Raw genomic sequence first — 27,403 nt, 5'->3', positions numbered from 1 at the left:
CGCGCCGTCGCGTGGTCGCTGGTTAGAGGGAGCTTGGGGCGGCTGTGGGAGGCTGCTGCATTCTCGGGGACCGTCTTCGGTGATACGCAATTAGCCATGGCAGAACCGCAGCTCGCGTCCAGCGGCCTCACCGACGAGGCTGCCCTCGCCTGCTGCTCCGACCCGGACCCCAGCACCAAGGTGGGCGCAGTACCTAATTCTCCAGAGTCGAAGCCCTGCGTGGCGCGACTGGGGCCCCCTGAAGGGAGCAGATCCCCGGGCTCAGCCAGGCCCAGCTTGGGCTGGGTGATTCGAATACCGTCTGGCCACCCCTGCAGCTCCGCCCGCTTTGGGCTGACCGGAGTGGGCTGGGAAGAGAGCCAGTAGTGTCCAAAGGGGGATGATCCGTCTCTTGAAGTTTTTTTAAAAGACCGCGCGCGACCCTCCTTTGATTTGTTTGGTTTGGGATGGTAACTGGAAACCACGGCTGAGCCAGGATCAGAGCCCTTGTCTGTGTGTGTGCATGTTCCCTAGGTCAGTAGCCAGGGCTGGTAAGAGGAGCAGTTTCAGACCTCCAGTCTAGGTTCGAAGGTTACGGGCCGGTCCCTCCCAGCCTGGGTCATTTTTCTGTAACTGTCCTGGCTCCGGGTTTAACTCCTGCAAACCAATTCATGGCTCCTGACTTTAACCGCGCCCACAGTTTGGCTTTCGATTGGCCTTTACGGTCGCTTTCGGCCGCACTTGTGCTGTGGCCTCAGGAGACCGCAGAATCGCAGAGCTTAGATCCGAAGGGAATCTTAGAAATTCCTTCACTGACCGTCGCTTTGCAGCTGAGACTCAGTAAAAGGAATGACCAGTTGTAGATGAAGGCTTTCATCCCTTCAGCTTGCTTAACGTGTCTGTGGTGAGTCAGTGTAACTCGCTCGGGCGTGGTGCCTCCGTGAATTGTCAAGATTAAACCCAGCAGCCGCTCCGGAGGTTTACCCCAAAGTCCTCAGCACTATCAGTAAACGCCTTAGTATTATTCATTTGACTCAGGAAGTTCTAAATGCCTTGGAGATCGGTTAGTGCATTGTACGGACCTCTAAAACCAGTAGGTGACTTTAGTCCCTACTTGTTCTTTGCCTGCAGGGTGAAGCTTCAGACATTTCTAATTGCTAAAGCCTTTGACTAGCACCTGGTAGTACTTAGCTTAGGAAAAATGTTAGTCACTGCAAAATTAAAGGGGAAAGAAGTAAATATATATATATATTTCTTCTCACATTCATTTTACTTTTATACTCTCTAATGTTAATACCTAGTTATTTCACATAATGTAGAGTCAGAGTAAATTAATGTTCCAGATAACTGAGCTTTTTATGTACTAGACTATTTAAAAAAAAAAAACAACGGATTTCAAGGCTAGCTTTATAAAATTGATTGAATATAGTTAGTTCCTTGCATTCTTAATTTACACTGCATACAATCTCATTTTTTTTTATTTGGAGTAACTTTTATGGCCTTAGGCATTTTTTGAGGCACCACGTGGGGAACATAAAAGGAGTATGTAGTAGTAGCTGATACATATGTTGAATGTGTCGGGCCCTGGTTTGTTATTTTAAGTACATTACTTGATTTAATCCTCACAACAACCCTGTGAGGAAGACATAATTATCTACATTTTACATATAAGGAGGCAGTGGCACAGAGGTGTTGAGTAGTTTGCCCAAGAAGAAGTCCACACTCCTAGCTTCCACCCTGTTCTGTTTCTAGAGTACTAACTACAGCAGTAATTTTGGAACCTGACATGAAGAAAAGTAAAAAAATGTTAAACCTAAGTGAATTCACTCCATCTGATCACTGTTCACTTGCAAAGAGCTTGGTAGGCACCTTGGGAGATACTGGGATGAACAAGATGAAGTTCCTCCCTTCACCAAACATACCCTCTAACCTAAAATGGAACTAAGATTATGTGCTATTGAAAATATAAAGTGCTGTAAGGAGTTCCCATGTGGCTTAGCGGATTAAGGATCCAGCATTGTCACTACTGTGGCTTGAATTGCTGCTCTGGCGCAGGATGGATCCCTGGCCCGGGAGCTTTTGTATGCAATGGCAGCATCAAAAGTAAAATAGAATAAAAATTAAAGTGCCATGGGAGCACAGGAGGTTGAGATTTTTCAAAGATAGCATTTGTGGTATGATGTATGCTCAGGGTATTTGGAGTCTAGAGACTTAGGTTTGAATCCCCTGTTCTGTCACTGTCTGCAGTGATCTTAGTAGGGCACTCGGGCTGAGTTCGTAAAAGCAGCATTAAGAGAAAACGTATTGATGTCCTCTAAACTATGAAAAGCAATACAATTCAAGGTTGTATTTCAACTGTGAGTGTCAGGGAGTGCATCAAGCAGAAGGTGAAAGTGAGCCCAGGCCCTCACATGGGAGGGCACGCTAGGTGGGGGAAACTTTGAGCAAAAATGCAGTGAGATGGCACAAAGATGCAGTGTGGAGCATGTTCTGGAGAGGTGAGTGATGTGTTTTGAGTTCAGGTTATTTCTAAGCAGTGGAGCAGTAGTGGAGGAGACTATAGAGTGGTAGGTTGGAGCTAAATTATGAAGAGAGCTTTGAATGTCACTTATAAGGAAATTGTATTTTATATAGTTTGTGAACCGTTCAGGGTTTCAAATCATTCTGTAGCCTAGAATTGTGGGATCCAATCCTGGAGGTGATAAGGACACCTAAAAGTCTCTTCCAGAAGGTGAGATAAGTGATAAGGTCTGGCTTGGAAAGGAGACAGCAGTGGTGGTAAAAAGTCAACTTTCTTGTGGATCATTTGCATCTTTGTCATACCGATCAAAGAATGTACAGCCACACCGCATTCTGGGCAGTCTGACTTAGCTAACTTCCTTGTAAAGGCCAAATACTTCTTTTCTCAAGTAGTGATCTCCTGAAATACATTCTTTTTACTGTCTCTGACAGTGTCCTTTGATACAGTTATCTGGAGTCCCTTCCCATCTGAGTGGTAGGTGATTGGGTCAGGGAAAACCTTCAGTGTTGGTGACACACTGAGTTTTATCAAATGCAGAGGAGGTAGTTGGTAGAGTTGTATGCAAGGGTTGGGGAAAAGAAGAATGGAAAGGAGGAAGGAAGAGGGATAGTGGCCAGGTGGATGAATGACTGTTCCAGGCAGAGAGAATCATAGTATATATATATATATATATATATATATAAGCACAGTGATGTTGGAGAATTGACACAGGGACCTAAAGGTACACAAAGAGACAAAGTCATAGGCATTGGAAGGTGAAGAGAAGGTACACAAAACAATCATTGGGATGCTCAAAGAAAATACGAACATTCTCTCTCGTTAGGTTCATTTGTTTTTCTTACCCTGTGATCATTACTATTTGGTAAATACATTTTATAATATGTATGTTTTATTAGTATATTTACACTTATATACAATTTAAATATGAATAGGGAGTTCCTGTCGTGGCTTAGTGATAACGATCCCAACTAGTGTCCTTGAGAATGCAGGTTCAGAGTTCCCTTGGTGGCACAGTGGTTAACGAATCCGACTAGGAACTATGAGGTTATGGGTTCGATCCCCGGCCTTGCTCAGTGGGTTAACGATCCAGCGTTGTCGAGAGCTGTGGTGTAGGTTGCAGACGCGGCTCGGATCCCGCATTGCTGTGGCTCTGGCGTAGGCCAGCAGCTACAGCTCCGAGTAGACCCCTAGCTTGGGAACCTCCATATGCCGAGGGTCAGTAGCTATAGCTCCAATTGGACTCCTAACCTGGGAACCTCCATGTGTCTTGGCCCTAGAAAAGACAAAACAAAAAAAAAAAAAGAGAGAGAGAGAATTCAGTTTCCATTCCTGGTCTCTCTCAGTGGGTTGGGTATCTGGCATTGCCATGAGCTGTGCTGTAGGTCGCAGATGCAGCTTGGATCCCGAGTTGCTGTGTCTGTGGTATAGGCCGGCAGCTACAGTTCCAATTTGACTCCTAGCCTGGGAACTTCCATATGCAGCAAGTGCAGCCCTAAAAAGACCAAAAAAAACGAGCTAAATAAATAAACATACATTTATGGGAGGATGTGTGCTTCTTTTATTAAACTGACGAAGGTATGAAATCAAAACCATTTAAGATGACCAGTTTAGTGGAGTGATAACCAAAGATGAAGTTTGAGATGTATGCTTGCTTTGGGGACTTTCTCCTAAAAGCTGTGAGCCAGTTTTTTAACCCAGAAATGACACAGTTGGGTCATTATAGAAGGTTCTGTCTTGTAGCCTTTTTTTTTTTTTTTTTTTTTTTTTTTTTGTCTTTTTAGGGCCACACCCAAGACACATGGAGGTTCCCAGGTTAGGAGTCCAATTGGAGCTATAGCTACTGACCTACACCACAGCTCACAGTAATGCCGAATCCTTAACCCACTGAGCAAGGCCAGGCATTGAACCTGCATCCTCATGGATGCTCGTTAGATTTGTTTCCACTGAAGCCACGACAGGAACCTGGGTCTGGTAGAACTGTAGGAAGATCACTCTGGATTGCATTTGGATAAGCCTACAAGAAGCAGAGAGACCAGGGAGGCTTTGATGATCACCCTAGCAGAAAGTAGTGAGGACATGAGCAAGGTAGTGACCACTGGAAAGGCAAGGAGAAAGATTCCAGAGGGACTTGAGCTGACAAGTCAAGTTGATAGGTGGACAGGATTGCAAAGGGAGTGGAGAGGAAGGAGTCTGTGAAAACTCCAAGTGTCTGACTTGAGCTAACAAGGAATTCTAGAGATATTCCCTGAGGGGTATTAGGAGGGAGTGTCAATTTGGGCTCTGAGTAATTTGATATTTTGGCACGGGTGGAAATGTTGAGTAGGCTGATGGAGAGGTCATTCCACAGCTGAGGCTAGAGGTATGGGTTAGGGAATACAGATTTGGGAATCAAAAGCAATAGTTGGTAGTAGAAACTCTGAGGTGTATTATACAATAACAAGAGCAATAGTAAGTCAAGTAACTTACTCTGGGACAGGCACAGTGCTAAGTACTTTCATGCATTATCCCATTTAATTTTTTTTTTAGTATTAAAATATAGTTGATTTACAATATTCTATCAATTTCTGCTGTACAGCAAAGTGTCTCAGTCATACACATATACATGGACATGAATTCTTGTTCTCATATTATCTTCCATCATGTTCTATTACAAATGATTAAATATCCTACTTAGTGGGGTTTTTTGGTTGTTTTTTTTAGGGCTGCACCAGCGGCATATGGAGGTTCCCAGGCTAGGGGTCGAATCAGAGCTACATCTGCTCGCCTAAACCACAGGCACAGCAACGCCTGATCTGAACCATGTCTGCGACCGACACCACAGCTCATGGCAACGCTGGATCCTTAACCCACTGTGCGAGGCCAGGGATTGAACCCACAACCTCATGGTTCCTAGTCGCATTCGTTTCTGCTGCACTGTGACAGGAACTTCATATCTCATTTAGTTTTAAACTCAGTCCTAGCATCTGAAAACTATACTTATCCCCATTCCAAAGATGTGAAAACTGAGATTCATGAAAAGTAATAACTTAAGGTAACAGTCGTGGAACTAACCTTTGAATCATAATTGCCTCTTGAAGACTTATTTCTGTCACACTTGTGGGTTTTTTGTTTTTGTTTTTTTCTCTGCATGAGATTTGAAAAGCCTCATGATACTGAGTGCTTTTAGGATTTTCTTGTTTCTCATAACTGATGTACAAATACTCTGGCAGATGTGTTTAATAATATCAAAAGTAATTTTTAAAATAAAAAAAATTTCCTTTGTTTCTCCTAGCTATTTTTGTCTCCCTTATCTACAGGGTAAGTATACTTGAAGTATGTTGTTGACTCTTGAGTTACAGAATAGGAAGAAGGAAAGAACCATATGAAATCAATTTAGATAAGATAGAATAAGTGAAGGAGTGGCCAAACTATTTTCTGGAACAAGTATCACTCTCTGACATAGGCTGAGTCAGAGAAGTAATAACGAAAAAGATAGTAAAGAAAAAAATATATTGCACCATATGGTACATCAGCCACGTGCTCTAGCTTCACATGGTAAAACAGTCTTGTTCCCTTCAGATAGGCTTCTTTTTCCAAACTGATCTCTCACTGAAGGAAAATGTGATTTTTAAAAAGCAGAAAAAATCAAAACTTTATCCATTTCTGAGGATTTTGTTTTTGTCTTTTTATTTTTGGCCATACTCACAACATGTGGAAGTTCCCAGGCCAGGGATCAAACCCATGCCACAGCAGCAACTCAAGCCACTGCAATGACAACACTGGATCCTTATCTGCCGAGCCTCATGGGAACTCCTATCCATTTCTGTTTTGTGGGAGAAATGACAGCTAGAGGTAAAGAGTTAAGCCCTTTTCCTTTAGATGAGAATCTGGCTTTTGATTAACTCCAGCTCTTCCAGCAAGCAATTAAAAACAGTGTTTGTTACTTGGTAGTATTGCTTATGGTAAAAATAACTTGACTGGTAAAATGCATCTACAAAGGAGAATTATAAATATCTTATAGCTTTTGGGCTTCCATGAATGCAGTGACTTTTGGGGCTGGGGGTGGGGGAGGGCTGTGTCAATGACATGAGAAAGTTCCCAGGCCAGGGATTGATCCTGTACCACAGCAGTGACAACACCAGATCCTTAACCTGCTAGACCACGAAGAAACTCCTTAAGTGACTCTAAACCATCTCTTATAAAGATTCTGGAAACTATGCCTGTGGAGTTGCTGCTAGATATATTGACTCCTGTGGTCATAGGGCTTTTCCGCCAGGGTGATTCCCACTACTATCCCTTGTGAATCTTCTCCCTGCACCCAAGCGTGAGGAGTCTTTTATGGACTCCTGCTGAACCGGACCACCTAATACTGCTGTGCTGGCAAGCTGTGTTTTCCTGACTGGTACCGTTTTAGCCTTCAGTTGTCTTGCAAATCTGAGTGTTTAGTTGAGCCTTAAGACCACCGTCTGCTGTGGGTGATGTTGGAAAACTCATTGAGAGTTGATGGGCTCCAAAGATAATTGACCTGTTATTAAGGCCAAAACACACACACCTCAGGTCAAAGAAATGTAAATATTTCTGAAAATTGGGCTAATAGAAATTTGAAACTTCCCTTTTCTGAAGACTGAAGGCAATGGAGATTTTAATTTTGCTTCCGAGTAAGATGTAATATCTGAAGCTCCTTAGTAATAGTTCTAGAGAAATGAGTGTCTCCATCACTGGAAAGAGAATTTGAGAGGTAGGAAACAAAGTCAAGCAACTTTTTTTGCCATTGTTGTAGCTTTTTGACAAGTTTCGCTTTATTTTGAAAACAGGCATATAGTGACCAAACATATCCCATTGTGAGGAGCAATTGTATAAAATCCGTTTAGAGACTTTTCCTGGGAAGATGGAGTATGCATACTCTTCCCTACCCCTCCTACTAATTTTACCTAAAAACTCTGGACTTTACATACAGGTATACCTTGGAGATACTATGAGTTCCGTTCCAGACCACTACAACAAAGCAAATATTGCAATAAAGAAAATCACGGGAATTTTTGATGTCCCAGTGCATAGAAAAGTTAAATGTATATTATACTGTAGTCTATTAAGTATATAATAACATGATGTCAAAAAATGTGCATACCTTCATTAAAAAATAACTCACTGAAGGAGTTCCTGTTGTGGCACAGAGGGTTACAAACCCAACTATTATCTCTGAGGATGCAGGTTTGATCCCTGGCCTCCCTTAGTGGGTTAAGGATCCAGTGTTGCCATGAGCTGTGGTGGAGGTTGCTGCAGGTGCGGCTGGGATCCCAAGTTGCTGTGGCTGAAGAGTAGGCTGGCAGCTGCAGCTCCCATTTAGACCCCTAGTCAGGGAACTTCTATACGCTGCAGGTGCAGCCCTTAAAAAAAAAAAAAAAAAAAAAAAAGGCAAAAAAAAAAAATAACTAACTTAAGGCTCTAACCATCATGTGAGCCTTCGGTGAGTTATTATCTTTTTGCTGGTGGTAGATCTTGCCTCAGTGTTGATGGCTGCTGACTGATCAAGATGGTAGTTGCTCAAGGCTGAGGTAACTGTGGCAATTTCTTAAAACAAGACAACAGTGAAGTTTGCCACATCACTTGACTCCTCCATCACAAATAATTTCTACGTAGCATGTAGTGCTGTTTGATAGCATTTTGCCTACAGTGGCACTTCTTTCAAAAGTGGAATCAGCCCTCTCAAATCCTGCCACTGCTTTATCAACTAAGTTTATGTAATAGTCTAAATTCTTTGTTGTTATTTCAACAGTCTTTATAGAATCTGTACCAGGAATAGATTCCATCTCCAGAAACCACTTTCTTTGCTTAGCCATAAGAAGCAACTCCTCACCAGTTAAAATTTTATCATGAGATGAAAAATTCAGTCACATCTTCAGGCTCCACTTATAATTCTAGTTCTCTTGTTACTTTTACCACGTCTGCAGTTACTTCTTCCACTGATGTCTTGAACTTCTCAAAGTCATCCATGAGAGTTATAATCAGCGTTTTCCAAATTCCTGTTAATGTTGATATTCTGACCTCTTCCCACAACTCATGACTTTTCTTAAGGGCATCTAGAATGAATCCATTCCAAAATGCCTTAGTTTATACCCAGATTAATCAGAGGATTCACCATCTGCGTCAGCTTTAGCCTTATGAAATGTATTTCTTAAATAATAAGACTTGAAAGTCAAAATGATTCCTTGACCCATGGGCTGCATAATGAATGTTGTGTTATCAGGCCGAAAACAATATTAATCTTGTTGTACGTCTCCATCAGAGCTCTTAGGTTACCAGGTGCACCGTCAGTGAGCAGTAATATTTTGAAAGGAATCTTTTTATCTGAGCAATTAGTCGCAGCAGTGGGCTTAAAATATTCAGTAAACCATGTTGTAAACAGATGTGCTGTTATCCAGACTTTCTTGATCCATTTATAGATCACAGGCAGAGTATATTCAGCATAATTCCTAAGGATGCTAGGATTTTCTTTTTTTTTTTTTTTTGGTTTTTTGTCTTTTGTCTTTTTGAGGGCTGCACTTGCGGCATATGGAGGTTCCCAGGCTAGGGGTCAAATCAGAGCTGTAGCTGCTGGCCTATGCCACAGCCACAGCAACACCAGATCTGAGCCGAGTCTGCGACCTACACCATAGCTCACAGCAACGCCGGATCCTTAACCCACTGAGCAAGGCCAGGGATCGAACCTGCAACCTCTTGGTTCCTAGTTGGATTCGTTTCCTCTGTGCCACGATGGGAACTCCAGGATCCTAGGATTTTCTGAATGGTAAATGAGCATTGACTCCAACTTAAAGTCACCAGCTCCATTAACCCATAACAGGAGTCAGTCTGGGAGTTTCCATCATGGCCTAGCAGTAACAAACCCGTCTAGTATTCATAAGGACGAGAGTTCGATACCTGGCCTTGCTCAGTCAATTAACGATCCAGTGTTGCCATAAGCTGTGGTGTAGGCTGCAGACACGGCTTGGATTCCACATTGTTATGACTGTGGCATGAGCCAGCAGCTGTAGCTCCAATTCAACCCCTAATCTGGGAACTTCCATATGCCACAGGTGCAGCCCTAAAAAGAAAAAAAAAGTCAGTCTGTCCTTTGAAGCTGTGAAGCCTGGCATTGACTTCTCTCTAGCCACAAAAGTCCTAGATGGCATTTTCTTCCAATATAAGGCTGTTTCGTCTACATTGAAAATCTGTTGTTTAGTGTAGCCACGTTTGTTCATTATCTTAGCTAGATCTTCTGGATAATTTTCTGCACCTTCTATATCAGCACTTGCTGCTTCACCTTGCACATGTATATGATGGAGCTGACGTCCTTTCTTAAACCTCATGAATCACCCTCTTTGAGTTTCAAACTTTTCTTCTGCAGCTTCCTCACCTTTCTAAGTCTTCACAGAATTAAAGAAAGTTAGGGCTTTGTCCTGGACTAAGCCTTGGCTTAGGGGAATGTTGTGCCTGATTTGCTTTTCTCTCCAGACCACTGAAACTTTCACCATATCAGCAATAAGACTGTTTTGCTTTCTTATCATTTGTGTGTTCACCAGAGTAGCATTTTTAATTTCCTTCAAGAAACTGTCCTGTGCTTTCACAGCTTGGCTGGCTGGTGCCAGAGGCCTAGCTTTTGGCCTATTTCAGCTTTTGATACACATTCCTCACTAACCTTAATCATTTCTAGCATTTGATTTAAAATGAGATATGTGTGACTTTTCCTTTCAGTTGAACATCTAGGGGCCATTGTAGGCTCATCAGTTGGCCTAATTTCGGTATTTCTGTGTCTCAGAGAATAAGGAGGCCCAAGGAGAGGGAGAGAGATGAGGCAATGGTCTTTTGGTGGAATGGTGAGAATACACAATGTTTATTAAGTTCATCGTGATAGAGGCAAGTTAAAAGTATAAAGGATGGAAAAATATACATTATACAAACAGTCAAAAGAAAGTAGTAGTAGCTATGTTGTTTCAAATAAAGTAGACTCTGGAGCAAAGAAAATTATCACAGTGAAGTACATTATATAATGATAAAATAGTCAGTTGACCAAGAAGACATAGCAGCCCTAAATGTATGTGTACCAACAAAAGAACTGCAAAAATATGTGAGACAAAAACTGATAATAGAAAGGGAAAATAGACAAATTCACAATTATAGTTGGAGACTTCAGTACTCCTCTCTCAATGATTGATAGAACTTGACAGAAAATTAGCAAGGATATAGACAGATTCAGTAACACCATCAACAAACAAGATCTAATCAAGATTTATAGACCACCCAGTAATAGCTAAGCATACGTTTTTATTGCACTTTGCTTTGTTGCACTTTGCAGATACTAGGTTTTTTTATATTTTGGAGATTTGTGGCAACCTGCATGGAGGAAGTTTGTTGGTGCCATTTTCCAACAGCATTTTCTCACTTCTGTCTGTATCACATTTTGGTAATTCTTGCAGTCTTTTGAACTTTTTCATTATTATTATATTTGTTATGATGATCTGTGATCAATGTACAGTTCATTGAGAGTTCACATCATGGTTAGCATTTTTAGCAATAAAATATTTTTAGGTATGTACATTGTTTTTTAGACATAGTGCTATTGCACAATTAATAGACTACAGTACAGTGTAAACATATATATGCACTGAAAAAACAAAAAATTCATGACTCATTTTATTGTAATACTCACTTCATGCAATGGTATCAAAATCATCTCTGAGGTATGCCTGTACACTTTATTTTTTTCAAGAGCCCACAGAAGACATATCAAAATAGACCATATCATGGGCCCTTAAAAACTACAATAAATTTAAAATAATTGAATTATACAGAGTATGTTTGACCACAATAGAATCAAACTAGAAATCAGTAACAGAAAAGTAACAGGAAAATCTCCAAACACTTGAAAGCTGATTAATACATTTCTAAATAATTCATGAATCAAGAGGAACTTTCTGGCACAACAGGTAATTCAACTAAAATAAATAAGGAAGTCTCAAGGGAGATTTTTAAAACACAATGAGCTGAATGAAAATGAAAAAAGAATCTCAACTATGACAGGGCTAAGAGTGAAATTTATAGCATAAAATGCATACATTAGAAAAAAGGAAATGTCTCAGATCAGTAGTTTTAAGTTCCCTCCTCAAGAATCTAGAAAAAGAAGAGCAAAATAACCTGAAGGAAGGAAATAATAAAGAGCAGAAATAATGAAATTGAAAATAAAAATTAGAGAAAATCAATGAAACAGCTGATTCTTTGGGGGAAAAAACAATAAAATTAACAAACATGTATTGAGACTGACAAGAAAAGAGAAGGCACAAATTACCAATATGAGGAAATGAAGTAAGGGATACCACTACAGACTGCAGACATCAGAAAGATAAGGAAATACTGAAAACAATTTTATATACATAAATCTGGCAACTTACGTGAAGTGGACCAATTCCCTGAAAAACAGCTACCATAAATTACCTGATATGAAATAAATAATTTTAATAGCTCTATAACATAAATTGAATTCATAATTAATAATCTTCAAAAAAAGTTATTTCCAGGCCCAGATGATTTCACTGGAGAATTCTGGCAAACATTAAAGAATTAACATCAATTCTACACAATCCCTTCAAGAAAATTGAAGAAAGAATACTTCCCAACTCATTTTATGAGACTGGCATACTACCTACTATGCTGATGAAGCACCTCCAATTCATTTTATAAAGCTAGTATTATCCTGATACCAAAACCAGATGAAAACAATACAAAAAAAGGGAAATTACAGTTCAGTACCCTTCATGAAGATGGATGTAAAAATCCATGATGAAATGTTAGCAAATAGAATTCAGTGATATGTAAAAAAAATTACATATGACCAAGTGGGGTTTATTCCAGGTATGCAAGGCTGGTTCAATATTCAAAAATCAATCACAGATGCCCACCATACTAGGAGGCTCAAGAAAAGTCACATGATCATATCAGTTGATGCAGAAAAAGCATTTGACAAAATTCAACACCATTGATGATTTTAAAAATTTGTTTTCAGGGGGTTCCCATTGTGGCTCAGTGGTAACAAACTTGACTAGTATCCATGAGGATACAGGTTAGATTCCTGGCCTCGCTTAGTAGGTTAAGGATCCAGCATTGCTATGAACTATGCGGTAGGTCACAGATGCAGCTTGGATCCTGTGTGGCTGTGGCTGTGGCATGCACGAGGAGCTGTAGCTCCAGTTCAACCCCTAGCCTGGGAACTTCCACATGCTGTGGGTGCGGCCCTAAAAAGCAAAAAATCAGAAAAGATAGGAATAGAGGGGATCTTCTTTAACTTAATAAAGAGCATTTATTAGAAAAAACTTAAAAACTATCTATTATACTGAATGGTGATGCTTTCCACCTAATTTTGAGGAACAAGGCAAAAATGTCTGCTCTCACTACTCTTATTCAATATAGTGCTAGAAGTTCTAGCCAGTTCAGTAAGGCAAGAAAAGGAAATAACAGGTTAGAAAGGAGAAATAAAACTGTATTTGCAGATGACATGATTGTCAACACAGGGAATCCTGAGGAACCTAAACTTCTTGAACTAATAAATTCCACACAGTTGCAGGATACATGATAAATATACAAAAATTAATTGTATTTTTCTATATGGCAAAGAACACATGAATACCAAGATTAAAAATATAATACCATTTACAGGTGCTCAACAAAATTAAATACCCAGGAATAAATCTATCCGATGTGTATGGAAGACTTCTCATAGCAAAGCTGTCAACTCTCCACAAATTGGCATACACATTTAATACATGGTGTCTGTCAAACCTTTTATAAGATATAGTCAGGATTATTCTAAAATTTATTTGGAAGGCAAATAAGAATAACTAAATTTTGAAATAATAAGGTGGGAGGAACCAGTCTGCCTGATTTTAAGACCTACTATATAGCTATAGTAATTATGACTTTGTGGTATTGGCAAAGAGATGGATATGGATCAGTGGAAAAGAGTAGAGAACCCAGAAATAGACCCACACCAATAAGCCTAACAGACTTTTCACAAAAATGTAAAAGCAGTTCAGTGGAGAAAGGATAGCTTTTTCAACAAATGGTGCTGGAGCAATTGGATATCCATAGGTAAAAATAAAGCTTTACCTAAGCTTATGTCTTTTTTTTTTTATATATTAAAAAAAAATCCATTTAGAGGTGCTTAAAGGGATTTTGGCCCTCTTTTATAGTTTGTCAAGATTGTATTGTAGGCACATAGAACATGTGCTAGAGACATCCTTGTTTGTATCTTTATAAAGTCTTTTCACAGGTTAATTAAATTTGGAGAATCCCTCCCACCCCCGCTCCAAAAAAATCTGATTATATCTATTATTCTTCCTTTTTATGAGGCAAAGGGGCAGTTTTTGTTACTGAATAATTTTCCCAGTAAACTCAAAGAGTTTGGGCAGAAAAGACATCTTGCTTTTATTGTTCAGAATTTAGAGCATAATAAGGGAAAATCAAAGTTAAGAACTGTCTGATAAGACCAAGACATTAACATAAGTGTTACTTTTTTAAACACAAGATATATTTTAAACAGTGTTTTAGAACCATGGCAATAAACAGTGATTTTCAAGGAACTTTTAAAGAAAGGAATTTTTGGAGTTCCCGTCGAGGCTCAGTGGTTAACGAACCTGACTAGTAACCATTAGGTTTCGGGTTCGGTCCCTGGCCTTGCTCAGTGGGTTAAGGATCCGGCGTTGCCATGAGCTGTGGGGTAGGTCTCAGACGCAGCTTGGATCCTGTGTTGCTGTGGCTCTGGCGTAGGCCGGCGTCTACAGCTCTGATTGGACCCCTAGCCTGGGAACCTCCATATGCCATGCCATGGGTGCGGCCCTAAAAAGACCAAAAAAATAAAGGAACTTTCATGATCATTCAAGTGTTAACCAGAAGTAACAGAGGGGTAACAATATTTTATTGATAAAAAGAAAACTTACCTGGGCATAATATAACTTGATCATCTTATTAAAAGTAAGCCCTGCTTGTTCTTTATATCATCTAAATAATAATTTGGCAACAAAGGATTTATAAGCCTCTGAGTTTTTTGTTTTTTAGGGCCGCACTCGAGGCATATGGAGGTTCCCAGGTTAGGGGTTGAGTCGGAGCTACAGCTGTGACCTACACTACAGCTCACAGCACGCCAGATCCCCAACCCACTGAGTGAGGCCAGGGATCAAACCCGCAACCTCATGGATCCTAGTCAGGCTCATCAACCACTGAGCCACAAAGGGTATTCCGAAGCCTCTTTTTTAAAAAAATAAATCTGCTGTTTGTCTATACCTTTAATCTTTTTGCCATGAATAGACCTTTTTTAAAGTTATAAATGGTATTTGAGGGTTTTTTTTTGCTATTTCTTTGGGCCACTCCCGCAACATATGGAGGTTCCCAGGCTAGGGGTCGAATTGGAGCTGTAGCCACTGGCCTACGCCAGAGCCACAGCAACACAGGATCCAAGCCGCGTCTGCAAGCTACACCACAGCTCACGGCAACGCCGGATCGTTAACCCACTGAGCAAGGGCAGGGACCGAACCCGCAACCTCATGGTTCCTAGTCGGATTTGTTAACCATTGCACCACGACGGGAACTCCCCATTATCTTTTTTAAACTATTTTTTCCAATTTATTGAGATACATTTGACATATAACCTGTAAGTTTGGGGGTAGAACATGTGACTTCATATATGTATTGTGAAATCACTGCCATGATAAGGTTAGTTAATGCATGTATCACCTCATGTAGTTACCTTTTGTGTGTGTGTGTGGTAACAACTCACTTAGCAACTCTTAAGCACAGAATTCAGTATTAATTACTATTTGTAGACTTTTTAAAGTTAATTTTAAATATACTTTTGTGTATATGTATTTAAACAACTATAATACATAGTTATGTTGGAGTTCCATGGCACAGTGGGTTAGGAATGTGACTGCAGCTGCTTGGGTCACTGTGAAGGTATGGGTTCGATCCATGGCCTGGGACAGTGGGTTAAAAGATCCAGCATTGCCACAGCTATGGTGCAGGTCGCAGCTGTGGCTTTTATTTAATCCCTGGCCTGGGAGCAGGTGCAGTCATGAAAAAAAAAATACGTTGCCTTGTTAATAGATAATAAAATTAAAAGCTTTAATGTTGCTTTCGAAATGTCATTTTGGGAGTTCTCTTGTGGCCCAGAGGGTTAAGGATCCAGCATTGTCAGTACAACAGCTTGGGTCACTGTTGTGATGCAGGTTCAATCCCTGGCCTGGGAACTTCCATATGTTGAAAGCATGGCCAAAAAAAGAATGTTGTTAATCTTAATAGCATGTGACAGAAAACAATGTATCCATATATGTATTCTACTTTTTAAACTTAATATACCATGTGCATGTTCCATGCCATTTGGTATACTTCTCAAGCAGCATTTTAAATGTCTTCATTCATTCTGTTATGGCTGTCATAATTTATCTAACTGTTTCTTCATTGTTAGAGGCAGTTTAGCAAGGTGGTTGAAAGCAAGGACTTTGGAACCAAACTGGGCTGAAGTTTTTTCTCTGCCATTTACTCTCTCAGCATAAAATGAGGATGGTTTAATACATGTCTTATAGGGTTCTTGTGAAGATTTTCTGACTTAATTTCTGTAAATCATTTAGAGCACTATCTGGCACATAGTTACTGTGTAAATGTTGTGATGAATATCTTTATACGTAAATCATTGTTGGAGTATCTAATTATTTCCTTAGGTAGATTTTTAGAAGGGGAACATCTTGATCAATGACTAGGAACTCTTTAAGACCCTTGGGATCCAAATTGCTTTTTAGAAAGACTGTAGCAAAAGTATAGGGATAGGAAGGATAGGACTAAGCATATAAACAGGGTTGTTGAATTTGTTCTACAGTACCTGGGCAGAGAATCTAGACTGAAAAAAAAAATTGTGTGCCTAAGGCACATGGATTTGAGTGTAGCCTTTATAGACGGAACAGAAGTAATAAAGCCATGATACTGTTTACTTTCATCTTAAACAGTAGGACTTTTACTGTCCTATTACAGAAAGCACAATTAATGTTGTGTAAAAATTATAAGTGGTAAAATAAAGGTGTTTAACATATACTGTTTCTCCTTAGGATTTTCTTTTTCAGCAGACCATGCTTCGAATTAAGGATCCTAAGAAGTCATTGGATTTTTATACTAGAATTCTTGGAATGACGTAAGTAAACTGTTTATTGGGGCCTGTAATGTTTAAATACATAGCTTTGCAAATATAGGGAATGTTTTCAGATCTGTTGAAAAATGGATTAGAATTTGCTTCAAGGGTCACAAAAGTCCTTTTGCGCCAGGAGACTAGACTGACCAGGGCTTCTGTCAGGTTCCTCTCCTCAATCCCAGCCAGGCTCACTGGGCAGCAAGACACTAATACTTGCTTTATTTCTAACTCCCTTCTCTCTGAGAGTTGCCAGTTAAATCCCTAATGTGTCCAGAGTGTTTGGTATTATGGCCACTTTTTTTTTTTTTTTTTTTTTTTTTTGTCTTTTTGTCTTTTGTCTTTTGTTGTTGTTGTTGTTGCTATTTCTTGGGCTGCTCCCGAGGCATATGGAGGTTCCCAGGCCAGGGGTTGAATCGGAGCTGTAGCCACCGGCCTACGCCAGAGCCACCGCAACTCGGGATCCGAGCTGCGTCTGCAACCTACACCACAGCTCACGGCAACGCCGGATCGTTAACCCACTGAGCAAGGGCAGGGACCGAACCCGCAACCTCATGGTTCCTAGTCGGATTCGTTAACCACAGCGCCACACGGGAACTCCATTATGGCCACTTTTAACCTCTTATTTGCTTCAGAAAAGATAGCACTAGAAAGACACATTACTCAGAATATGGATGAGTCTACCTAAAATTGGCCACCTATGCCATTGAATAGGCTGTGGTCTCCTTTGCTGAAGAGGGACTGTCTATTGATCGTGTACTCCTTGAGACACTTACTTTTCTTGATTTTGTTTCCCTAAATAACATGAGGGTATTGTTTGTTTTTGGTAACATAGATACATAAAGAATAAAATGATCTTTGATTTACTGCCTACGTAACCTCCATTGACATTGAGAGAAAACTTCAAGTAATACAGTATATAGCTCTGTTTAGAAAATGTGGCCACTTCTGAGAAATGCAAAGTGAAAAGTGACAGCCTCCCTTTCCCAGTCCTTCTCTTCAAAGCTAACTGCTGTTAATAGTTTCTTCTAATTCTTTCCAGAAAAAGTGGTTTTGCATATATTTATGACATATTTAAAGGACGGAATGAAAACACATTTCTTGAACGCCTGCTATTTGCCAGGCACTTTATGTTGTTATTATTTTTTTTTAATATGCTGCTTTTATTTTTTATTTATTTTGTGTGTGTGTGTGTGTGTGTGTGTGTGTGTGTATGTGTGTGTGTCTTTTTAGGGCTGCACTTGCGGCATATGGAGGTTCCCAAGCTAGGGCTCACATCAGAGCTGTAGCTGCCAGCCTACACCACAGCCACCGCAATGCCAGATCCGAGCCATGTCTGCGATCTACACCACAGCTCACAGCAATGTCAGATCCTTAACCCACTGAGCAAGGCCAGGGATCGAACCTGCATCCTCATGAATGCTAGTCAGATTCGTTTCCGCTGGGCCATGATGGGACCTCCATGGCACTTTATATGTTATATCATTGAGTCTTCACAGTAAGCTTATGGGATAGCTTACCAAAGCTTAAAGCCATTAACATACTGGCCCCCAGTTCCACAGTGGGCATGTAGCAGAGCTGGAATTTGAATCCAGGTCTGATTGACTCCAGTATTGATCTTGTTTTTAAAGAGCCCCCAAATAGAGTGCAACTTGACATTATACTGAAATATCTCAGTTCAGCTGACAAAAGCAAGTTATAACAGGTTCAGGTCTTCTGGTTTCCATCTGATTGGTCTGCAAGGCTCAGTCAATCTTCTTTGTAGGTGCAAAGGTAGTTTTTGATAATTAAAGCATTTGAGGTGTTTGATACTTCATTATAAACATGTTAGAGTAAATCTTTTTTTTTTTTTTTTTTTGTCTTTTTAGGGCCGTACCTGCAGCATATGGAGGTTCCCAGGCTCAGGGTCAAATCGGACCTGAAGCCACTAGTCTACACCACAGCCATAGCAACGCAGGATCCAAGCCATGTCTGTGACCTACATCGCAGCTCACAGCAACCCCAATTCTTTAACCCGCTGGGCAAGGCCAGGGATCAAGCCCGCATCCTCATGGATACTAATTGGGTTTGTTAACTGCCGTGCCATGACAGGAACTCCAAGTAAATCTTATTTGTGGTAAGTCAGTGTACAGATCTTAGTGAGCCAAGGAATATCATATAGCAATAATCATTAAGATTTGGAATAGGGAGTTCCCATTGTGGCCCAGCTGGTTAAGAAGCCAACATAGTGTCCATGAGGATGCAAGTTCACTCCCTGGCCTCACTTAAGGATCCAGCATTGCTGCAAGCTGTGGCGTAGGTCACAGACATGGCTTGGATCCAGTGTTGTGGCTGTGGTGTAGGCTGGCAGCTGCAACTCCAATTCAACTCCTAGCCTGGGAACTTCCATATGCTGCAGGTATGGCCTTAAAAAATAAATAAATAAAAAAGATTTGGAACAGATCTCTAGAAACTTTTGGAGTTAACGAGCCCAACTAGCATCCATGATGATCCCTGGCCTCACTCAGTGGGTTGGGGACCCAGCGTTGCCGTGAGCTGTGGTGTAGGTTGCAGATGCGGCTCGGATCCTGCATTGCTGTGGCTCTGGTGTAGGCTACAGCTCTGATTGGACCCCTAGCCTGGGAACCTCCATATGCTGAGGGTGCAGCCCTAGAAAGACAAAAAGACCAAAAAAAAACAACCTCTAGAAACTTTCCATTTGCTCTGTTCCAACCATTCCCTCTTACTGATTTTTTTGTTGTTGTTGGTGGTGTTCTTTTTAGGGCCACACCTGCAGCACATGGAAGTTCCCAGGCTAGGGGTCAAATTGGAGCTGCAGTGGCCGGCCTGTGCCATAGCCACTGCAACACGGGATCCAAGCCATGTCTGTTACCTACACCACAGCCCACGGCAACACCAGATCCCCAACCTACTGAGCAAAGCCAGGGAGAAGCCGCATCCTCATGGATACTAGTCAGATTCGTTTCCTCTGTGCCACAGTAGGAACTCCCCCCTTACTAATTTTAAATGAGGTTATCTTTGAGCATTTAATCCTCCATAATCTAAGGTAAATTGTATCGTGTGCATCCTCATTTTACCCTACTCCTTGCAAAATAATCTCCCACTCTTCAAACTCACTTTAGAGGCCACAACTTCAGTAAATCTTTTCAGAACTCATTACCAGTCTTTCCTTTTCCACTGCTCTTTCCCCACAACCTACACAAAAGCTTACGTTTTCTCTCTTCTGCGAGAATTCTTGCCTTTTGCTCTCTTGTCATCTTTCCCATCGTCATGACCATCTATACAGATAGCCCCACACCTTCTATTTTACTGGCTCCCTTCCCATTCCCTATGCTGCTAAAAGCTGCCCTCACAGGGCCTTTCCATATCTAGCCACCTCTTCTCAGACTTCATCTGGTCTGACCTTTCTGCAGTATTTGATACTGTTAACCACTTTATGGTTGACATTCAGGTCTTCAGGGATACTAACCTGTCTTTCTCTCTTAACACCTATCCTCAATTTCTTCCCCTAGAAGTTTTGTCATAGTAAGAATTCAATGAATTTATTAACTGAATGCCATATATCTGAAAGAACAATAAGGTGTGATTTATTATATTTTTCACTAAAAATAAAATTTTCTTTTAAAGATGTCTTTTGCCATTTATAAACAAGTATCATGAATCTAGTTAATTTTTATTATTGAAGAATTGATGAATTATAAGTTTATGTTTTTAAAGGATTTATTTCATTGATATTTACAGGTAAGTTTTTTAATGAGACTTTTTCACTGATTTTTCCTTTTTGTACTACAACAGACTCAACTATGCACAGTTCTTACTCTTAGTAGAACTTGAATATTGTCATATTGATTTTAGCATGAATCAGCTTTTCCTGTTAATTGAGTCAGTCTTGTTTAATTTCAGGCTACTCCAAAAATTAGATTTTCCCACTATGAAATTTTCACTCTATTTCTTGGCTTATGAGGATAAAAATGACATCCCAAAAGATAAAAGTGAAAAAGCAGCATGGGCATTCTCCAGAAAAGCTACGCTTGAACTGACACAGTGAGTATGAGTGGGCTTTTTTTAATATATAGTCTACATTTTTGAAGCTTATTTTTTAAACTTTTTCCTCTCATTTATCAGCTTAATTCAAGCCAGGTCTACCTAATCACTTCCCATTTGTAGCAGTATGTTTGAGTGTTTTTTCTTGGATCTTACGGTTTTTGCATTGTTCTTATGGTGTAGGTGGCGCAGGTGGGGCAAGTGAAATCATTTGCCTTTCAAATAGGGCATATGAGATTGAAATGGCAAGATGTCTTTCAAACTGTACCTGACACATGTTCAGGTACCACAACTAAGGTCTTCATGATTTTTTTTTTTTTAATTTTGGCTGCACCTGTGGCACATGGAAGTTCCCAGGCCAGGGATCAAACCCACCATGGCCTGTGCCACAGCTGTGGCAACACTGGCTCTTTAACCCCCTGAGCCACAAGGGAACTTCCAGGTCTTCATAATTTTTAAATGTTGAAATAAGCATTCCCTTTCTTTTTTATTCTTTATGCTGTTTCTGTGTACCCTATAGTAACAGAAGAGCATTTATTTCTGGGTACGTGATTTAATATGTCCCTTGATTCACAACAGCTCTGTGGAATCAGACAGAGCTGGACATGAATCTTGGCTCTGACAATAGTTTTGTGACCCTAAAGAAGTTATACCACCTTCCTGAGTGACAGTTGCATTTGTAGAATAGAGATTCTCAAATCTAGCCTATGGAGCTGTTTTGAGGATTGAATTTATATACTTAGCACAATAAATGATAGTTGATATTATTATTGTTATTGTTCTTATCCAGATGCCTGGTTTTACTGTTTTCTTCAGTCTGGTTAATATTATTATTTTTTGCCCGTTTGCCCTTTCTGTAGTTGAAAATTTAATTTTTTCACTTGCAGAAATTAGACCAAGTAGCATATTTACGTGCTACGTGATTTCAAAAAGTGTTGAACTTTCTTTTCAGAATATCTGTTTTCTAGGTCATTTGTAATTATGTTTTCCCTCCTTTTGTAGCAATTGGGGCACTGAAGACGATGAGAGCCAGAGTTACCACAGTGGCAATTCAGATCCTCGGGGATTTGGTATGTTTGCCTATTTGTATATAAAATACATGGATTTGTGTGATTGCATTGTTTACCTATTAATGACTCTAATTAATCTAAAACATTAGGTACAATCAGTTTATTAGGAGTATGGTTATTTTCATTTTCCACAAATAATTTTATTGAAGAGTTATTTAATTTCATCATCTCAGTCTAAGCTTTATAGTCACTCTCACAATGATTTTGCTTTTCAGTCTCAGTATTATATTTCCAGTAGACTTTTTAATTTAAAAAACAAACACAGAAATGATGGTTAATAATAATCCTGATGTCAGCTAGCTGTATACTTCTTGTCTGAAATCTTTTTGTTTGTTTGTTTTTAGGGCCCCACTTGTGGCATATGGAAGTTACTAGGCTAGGAGTCGAATTGAAGCTGCAGCTGCCAGCCTACACCACAGCCACAGCAACACTGGATCCCAGCTGCGTCTGTGACCTACACCACAGCTCATGGCAATGCCAGATCCTTGATCCACTGAGTGAGGCCAGGGATGGAACCCCCATCCTCATGGGTACTAGTTGGGTTTGGAGTCGTTTCCACTGAGGCAATATGGGAAACTCCCTGAAATCTTGATCTAAAATCTCTCATCAAGATGACAGGATTACCAGCTTAAACTTGCTGCTATAATATAGTCAGTGTCAACAATAAGCCTATTAAGCATGAATAAATGGTTACTCTTTATTGATGTAAGTTATTCTTAACCGATTGAACTATATATGAGCCAATTTGGGGCTTAGATTTCAAATAATTTATAATTTGCAGCAACTGATTAATATATCATACCCAGCAAGTTAGATTCTTGTTCTTTAATATATTATAAGTTTTGAACCAACTTGATTCAGTCTGTTTTTGGATGCTTTATGTTTTAAAATACACTAGTTCTAGAAGCCACTTGTGGCACATGGATACCCTGTTTCAATTATTTCTTCTTTTTCTCTGCCTTGTTTTGGGGTTGGTTACCTAAGGTCACATTGGAATTGCTGTTCCTGATGTTCACGGTGCTTGTAAAAGATTTGAAGAACTAGGAGTCAAATTTGTGAAGAAACCTGATGATGGTGAGTCTGGGACTTGTTTCCTTAGACCTCTCTTTAGTTATGTAACGTTACTAAGCACCCACAGAGGGTACTATAGAAGGAAAACTGTTTCGGCTGCAAGTAACTTTGAAGTCTGTTCCCACCAGCTTAAAGAAAGAAGGGAAATCAATGGAAGAATACCGGCTTTCTTAGGTAACTGAAAGGCAGCACCTTGGGTGGCTTCACAAGGAACTAGTCGCGGGGTCTGGAGAGTCATCAAAGACTCAGGCTCCCTTTCCCACCCCTCAAGCCTGCTGTTCTCTCAGTGGCCACCAGCTTTCACCACCTCGGGTATATCGAGCCACCCCAAAGTAAGCCCCAAAGCCTATTTCACCTGCCGTGTCTGTAACAACATCACGTCCCTTCAGTTAATAATTGCCTGGTATTTCTTTTTCATCTTTTTACAACCTCTGCATGCTTTAGGTATGTCTCTTGACATAGTATATATCTGGACTTTGTTGGATTTACATGTATTATAATTATTTTACCTAGATCTGTTTTTGCCATCACAATTTATATTTCAGTTTTCATTTGAAATATTTTACTATTTCATTTCAATCCTTTCTTTTTTTTTTTCAATTAAGAGATATCCGAAGTTCCTCCTCCCTCATAAGAAAAGACGTTGCTCCCTCTACTTCCATTATCAATATGTTATTATTACTCAAGCTGGGATTTTTTTTTTTTAATTAAAGTATAGTTGATGTACAGTGTTGTGCCAAGGCTGGGATATTGTTGATTTCTTTTTTCTTTGGCCTTGGTGTTTTTTTAAAGATGATAAATATATCAAAGTCTATATTTTTCTCCGTATATCTCTTACAGCATCTTTGGATTTTTTTTTTGTCCCATTATTAAGTACATCGACCAAAACTGTTTTCAAAGGGTTTGTGAGACAAAATTCTTGAGACTCTTTATGCCCAAGAACCATGCTTTTATATATGAATGACAGTTTTGTTGACTATAAAATCTTAGGTTTATTTTCCTTTAATCTTGAAAATACAACTCTGTTGTCTTATTTTTCCAACCAGCATTGCTGCTGAAAAATCTGCTAATTTGTGCCCCTTTGTATATTCTGTTTTGTTCTAGGAGCTTTTTATATTTGTTATTTCTTTGTCCTTGCCTTCCTTCAGGGAGATTCCTTCAAACTAGCATACCAATTAGATAATTTTTCTTCAGATGCCTCTGTCTGTATATTCGTCTTTTGTATTCTTGTCTCTTGTTTGTTCATTTCAGCTATGATAATTTTGATCCCTAATTTTTGCCTGGTTCCCTTAATATTTTCTTGTCCTTGTTTCATATTGATTATATGTAATATTCCTCATTGCTTTTACATATTTTAAGGATTCTTGGTCCATTAATCTAATGTTTGTTCTTCTGTTTGAATCTATGATCTATTATGTTTTTTTATGATTATATTCCTCAAATTCTTGTAATTTTGGTCTCAGAGAGTTTTAGCTTTTTGGTTTTGTTTTAACTGAAGCTACTAGCTATACCAGGCTATACCAGTCATCACACACAGTATGAATGAGGGAAGGCCAGACCTCAGTCCTTAAAAATCCAAATGATCTCAGGGAGATGGGCTGGGCAGAGAGAAAACACACGCTTCACATTCTGTGGTCAGATCCTCTTCCCGCTTTGTTCCCGAGAGAGAAGTAGTATTAGTACAAGATGTCCTGGGATTGTCATTCCCTCACCTGGTTGTGTAGAAAATAAAAGCTCGGGGAGATCAGTTGGTACCCACTTGTTTTTCTTAGTTCCTCACAGGCACAGGGCTTCTGTATGGCCCTTATTTACCCCTGAGGACATCTGAACCAATAGTTTGAACCCCCCACATTGTGGGGGTAGGTATGCTGATGCTCAAGGCACTGGGAGGAGCAAGAGCCAAACTAACAAAACTTCTGTTTATTCTTCCTCAGCCATGATGGACTGCCTTCTGGTCCAGAACAAAAGTATCCCCTTCCTCACAAAGCAAGTTAAAACAATCACCCCATCTCCACCTTCTCTCTCCCCAGCTACCACCCTAGCATACTGTACTTTTTTTTTTTTTTTCCCATTTTCCATCTGTGTTTCTCTGGAGTTGATCTTGGGGAGAGGAGCCAGAGATAGAAGTCAAACTAATTCAATATCTTGGTGCCAAAATAAATTTCTGAGGTTGCATTTTTCTATTTAAGCAAAACTCTGCTATTAGACTTACTAACCTCTCAATCCTGGGTATGAATTCCTGGGAGAAAGAATCTGATTGGCAGAGCTTGGGGTTACATAGAATAGTGTATGACCCAAGCATCGGGTCCTTCGGCTGTGTACATAAGCCATGCTACATGTTCCCTTGAGCACCTACCTCTTTTCTTCTTCCTCTTTAAAATAAGACATTTTCTGTGACCACTCAATCAATACCATGAAGCGATATCATGAAGATGAAGTAAATGGCCAATACCTAAAAGATGTTGCCTGTTCCACAGTTTATTTTAGGATGGTCAGTTTACAGCTATGTATAGAAGATAAAATGTGTCATTCTGAAAATCGTGCATCTGGGCAACACTAACAACAGAATTTTTTAATGTTAAAACTAAAAGGAGTTCCTGCTGTGGTTCAGCAGGTTAAGAATCCAACATTGTCTCTGTGGTGGCTGCAGCTCAGATTCAGTCCCTGTCACAGGAACTTCCATATGCTGTGGGTGCAGCTGGGGGGAAAAAAAAAACAAAAAACTTACAAACAAAATAATGTTGGAATTCCCACTGTGGTGCAATGGGATTGATGGTGGTGTCTTGAGAGTCCTGGGATGTGGGTTTGATCCCTGGCCTAGCACAGTGGTTAAGGATCCAGTGTTGCCACATCTGAGGCTTAGGTTGCAATTGTGGCTCTGATCTGATCCCTGGCCCAGGAACTTCATTTACCATGGGGTGGCCAAAAAAGAAAAAAATAGTTAACTAAAATACAAGTTAAAATTTGAATTAATAAAAAATGTATTTTAAAGTCTTTTCAGTAATGAAAATCATTTTGTCTTACAGGTAAAATGAAAGGCTTGGCATTTATTCAAGATCCTGATGGCTACTGGATCGAAATTTTGAATCCTAACAATATGATAACTATTATTTAGTTCTATGAGAATACTGCTTTGAGATTTCAGTGGAGACATTGTGGAAGGTAAAAAGGAAACAGTGTGATTCAAGATATTGAGATAACAGAAGCATTTAAGACTAGATGGATCGTGGTCCCAATTCAAATTATTCTTAAGCCCATTTCCCTTTCCCATTTTAGCTATGTTTTTCACCTAACTGTTCAGTCATTCTGGTTTTATAGCAGTGCTTTGTCTTATGTCCTTGAATATAGTTGTATAACTTTACTTTTTAAGGCAATAATTAGAACAATTCCCTTCAGAGGCTGCATTTGCTTTCTTTCTCCTAAAAAAGATACAAGTCTACAAATCTGCCTTTGAATCATCATTTTCAAAAAAAACCCATATAACATGTTTTTTCTCTGGTTACCTTCTGGGGTTTCAGTTCCTCAGAAGTAACTTTTCACAATGGAAAGTAAAGAACACTGAGCAAAAATGAAATTTCATGTATATTTCAAGTAGTATAAAGTTTATAAAGGAAATTACTCTTGGGAGAAATTCAGAATCATGCTGACAAGGATGCTGATAGAAAAACGAATTTCTTCTTTACAAAGTCCTCTCAAAGTTTAAGGTCTAACCTCTTTATTTTGGGTGGGGAGGAGGATAGGAATATTATATACTAGGAATGCAGAAGCTGGGCTAGGGTGTCACATACTTTATCTGCTTAATCCTTCCCAGTATCCTGTGAGATAGAAAGCAGGCTAGGTATGCAAAATAACTTGATTGGATCCAAGGTAGTGTAAACAGACTCAAGTACTCAATGATTTCATCATCATTCTTAGTATTTAGATTGTACCTCAAATGTTAGTGCCTCACCATACCTCTTCCATAGTCTTCTTTGTAAAAACCTTCAGTGAGTTTAAGTGTTGTCGTCTCAGCTTTTGAGCCTGAGCACCATAGTGAGCGAAGAAGCAATGGAGGAAGTCAGGAGCACACGAGTGCTCTGGGGATGCTCGGTTGTTCCTGTACAGGTAGTGCTTATGTTGTGAAGAGCCCCTACCCCAAGGTCTTCCAGATCCCAGTAATCATTTAGGATCAGTTATGTTCAGTGATAACATAACTGATTATCAAAAATCGGCTCAGTCGTCTTCCCTCCCATGAATGACATTTGATGGGTTTTAAAAACCAAACTGATTTTGAAAATCTCTTATGGCCCAAGTAATAAGAACATCCAGTTTGTGGTTTAATTACATTTAGATTTTCCAGACTCCAGTGGAAGACCTTTGGATAGGCCATGCCAATTGTGCTTACACTGATAGCACACAGCAGCACTTTGCATTTCCTTTTTGGATGGAATGGATTTCTGTGAGCAATTCAAACAAATAGCAGTACTTATAAACTGAAATAAAATCAAACTTTAGGTAAGACTATGCTTAATTTGTAAACTTCTATCCTGCACGTTCTTT

At 39.8% G+C, this 27,403-nt stretch overlaps 1 protein-coding gene across 1 annotated transcript; it reads left to right on the top strand.

Annotated features, from left to right (window-relative positions):
- GLO1 (glyoxalase I) lies at positions 1–27,367 on the top strand. Its single transcript, XM_001927957.5, has 6 exons — positions 1–180; positions 16,603–16,685; positions 20,583–20,723; positions 21,726–21,793; positions 22,778–22,867; positions 25,891–27,367. The coding sequence occupies exons 1-6, from the start codon at positions 97–99 to the stop codon at positions 25,977–25,979; spliced, it is 555 nt and encodes a 184-aa protein (XP_001927992.1). The 5' UTR covers positions 1–96; the 3' UTR covers positions 25,980–27,367.

This window comes from Sus scrofa, chromosome 7, assembly GCF_000003025.6.
Source record: "Sus scrofa isolate TJ Tabasco breed Duroc chromosome 7, Sscrofa11.1, whole genome shotgun sequence".
Taxonomy (NCBI): domain Eukaryota; kingdom Metazoa; phylum Chordata; class Mammalia; order Artiodactyla; family Suidae; genus Sus; species Sus scrofa.
The sequence above is the reverse complement of the archived record's forward strand: the minus strand, read 5'-3'. Positions and strand labels throughout refer to the sequence as shown.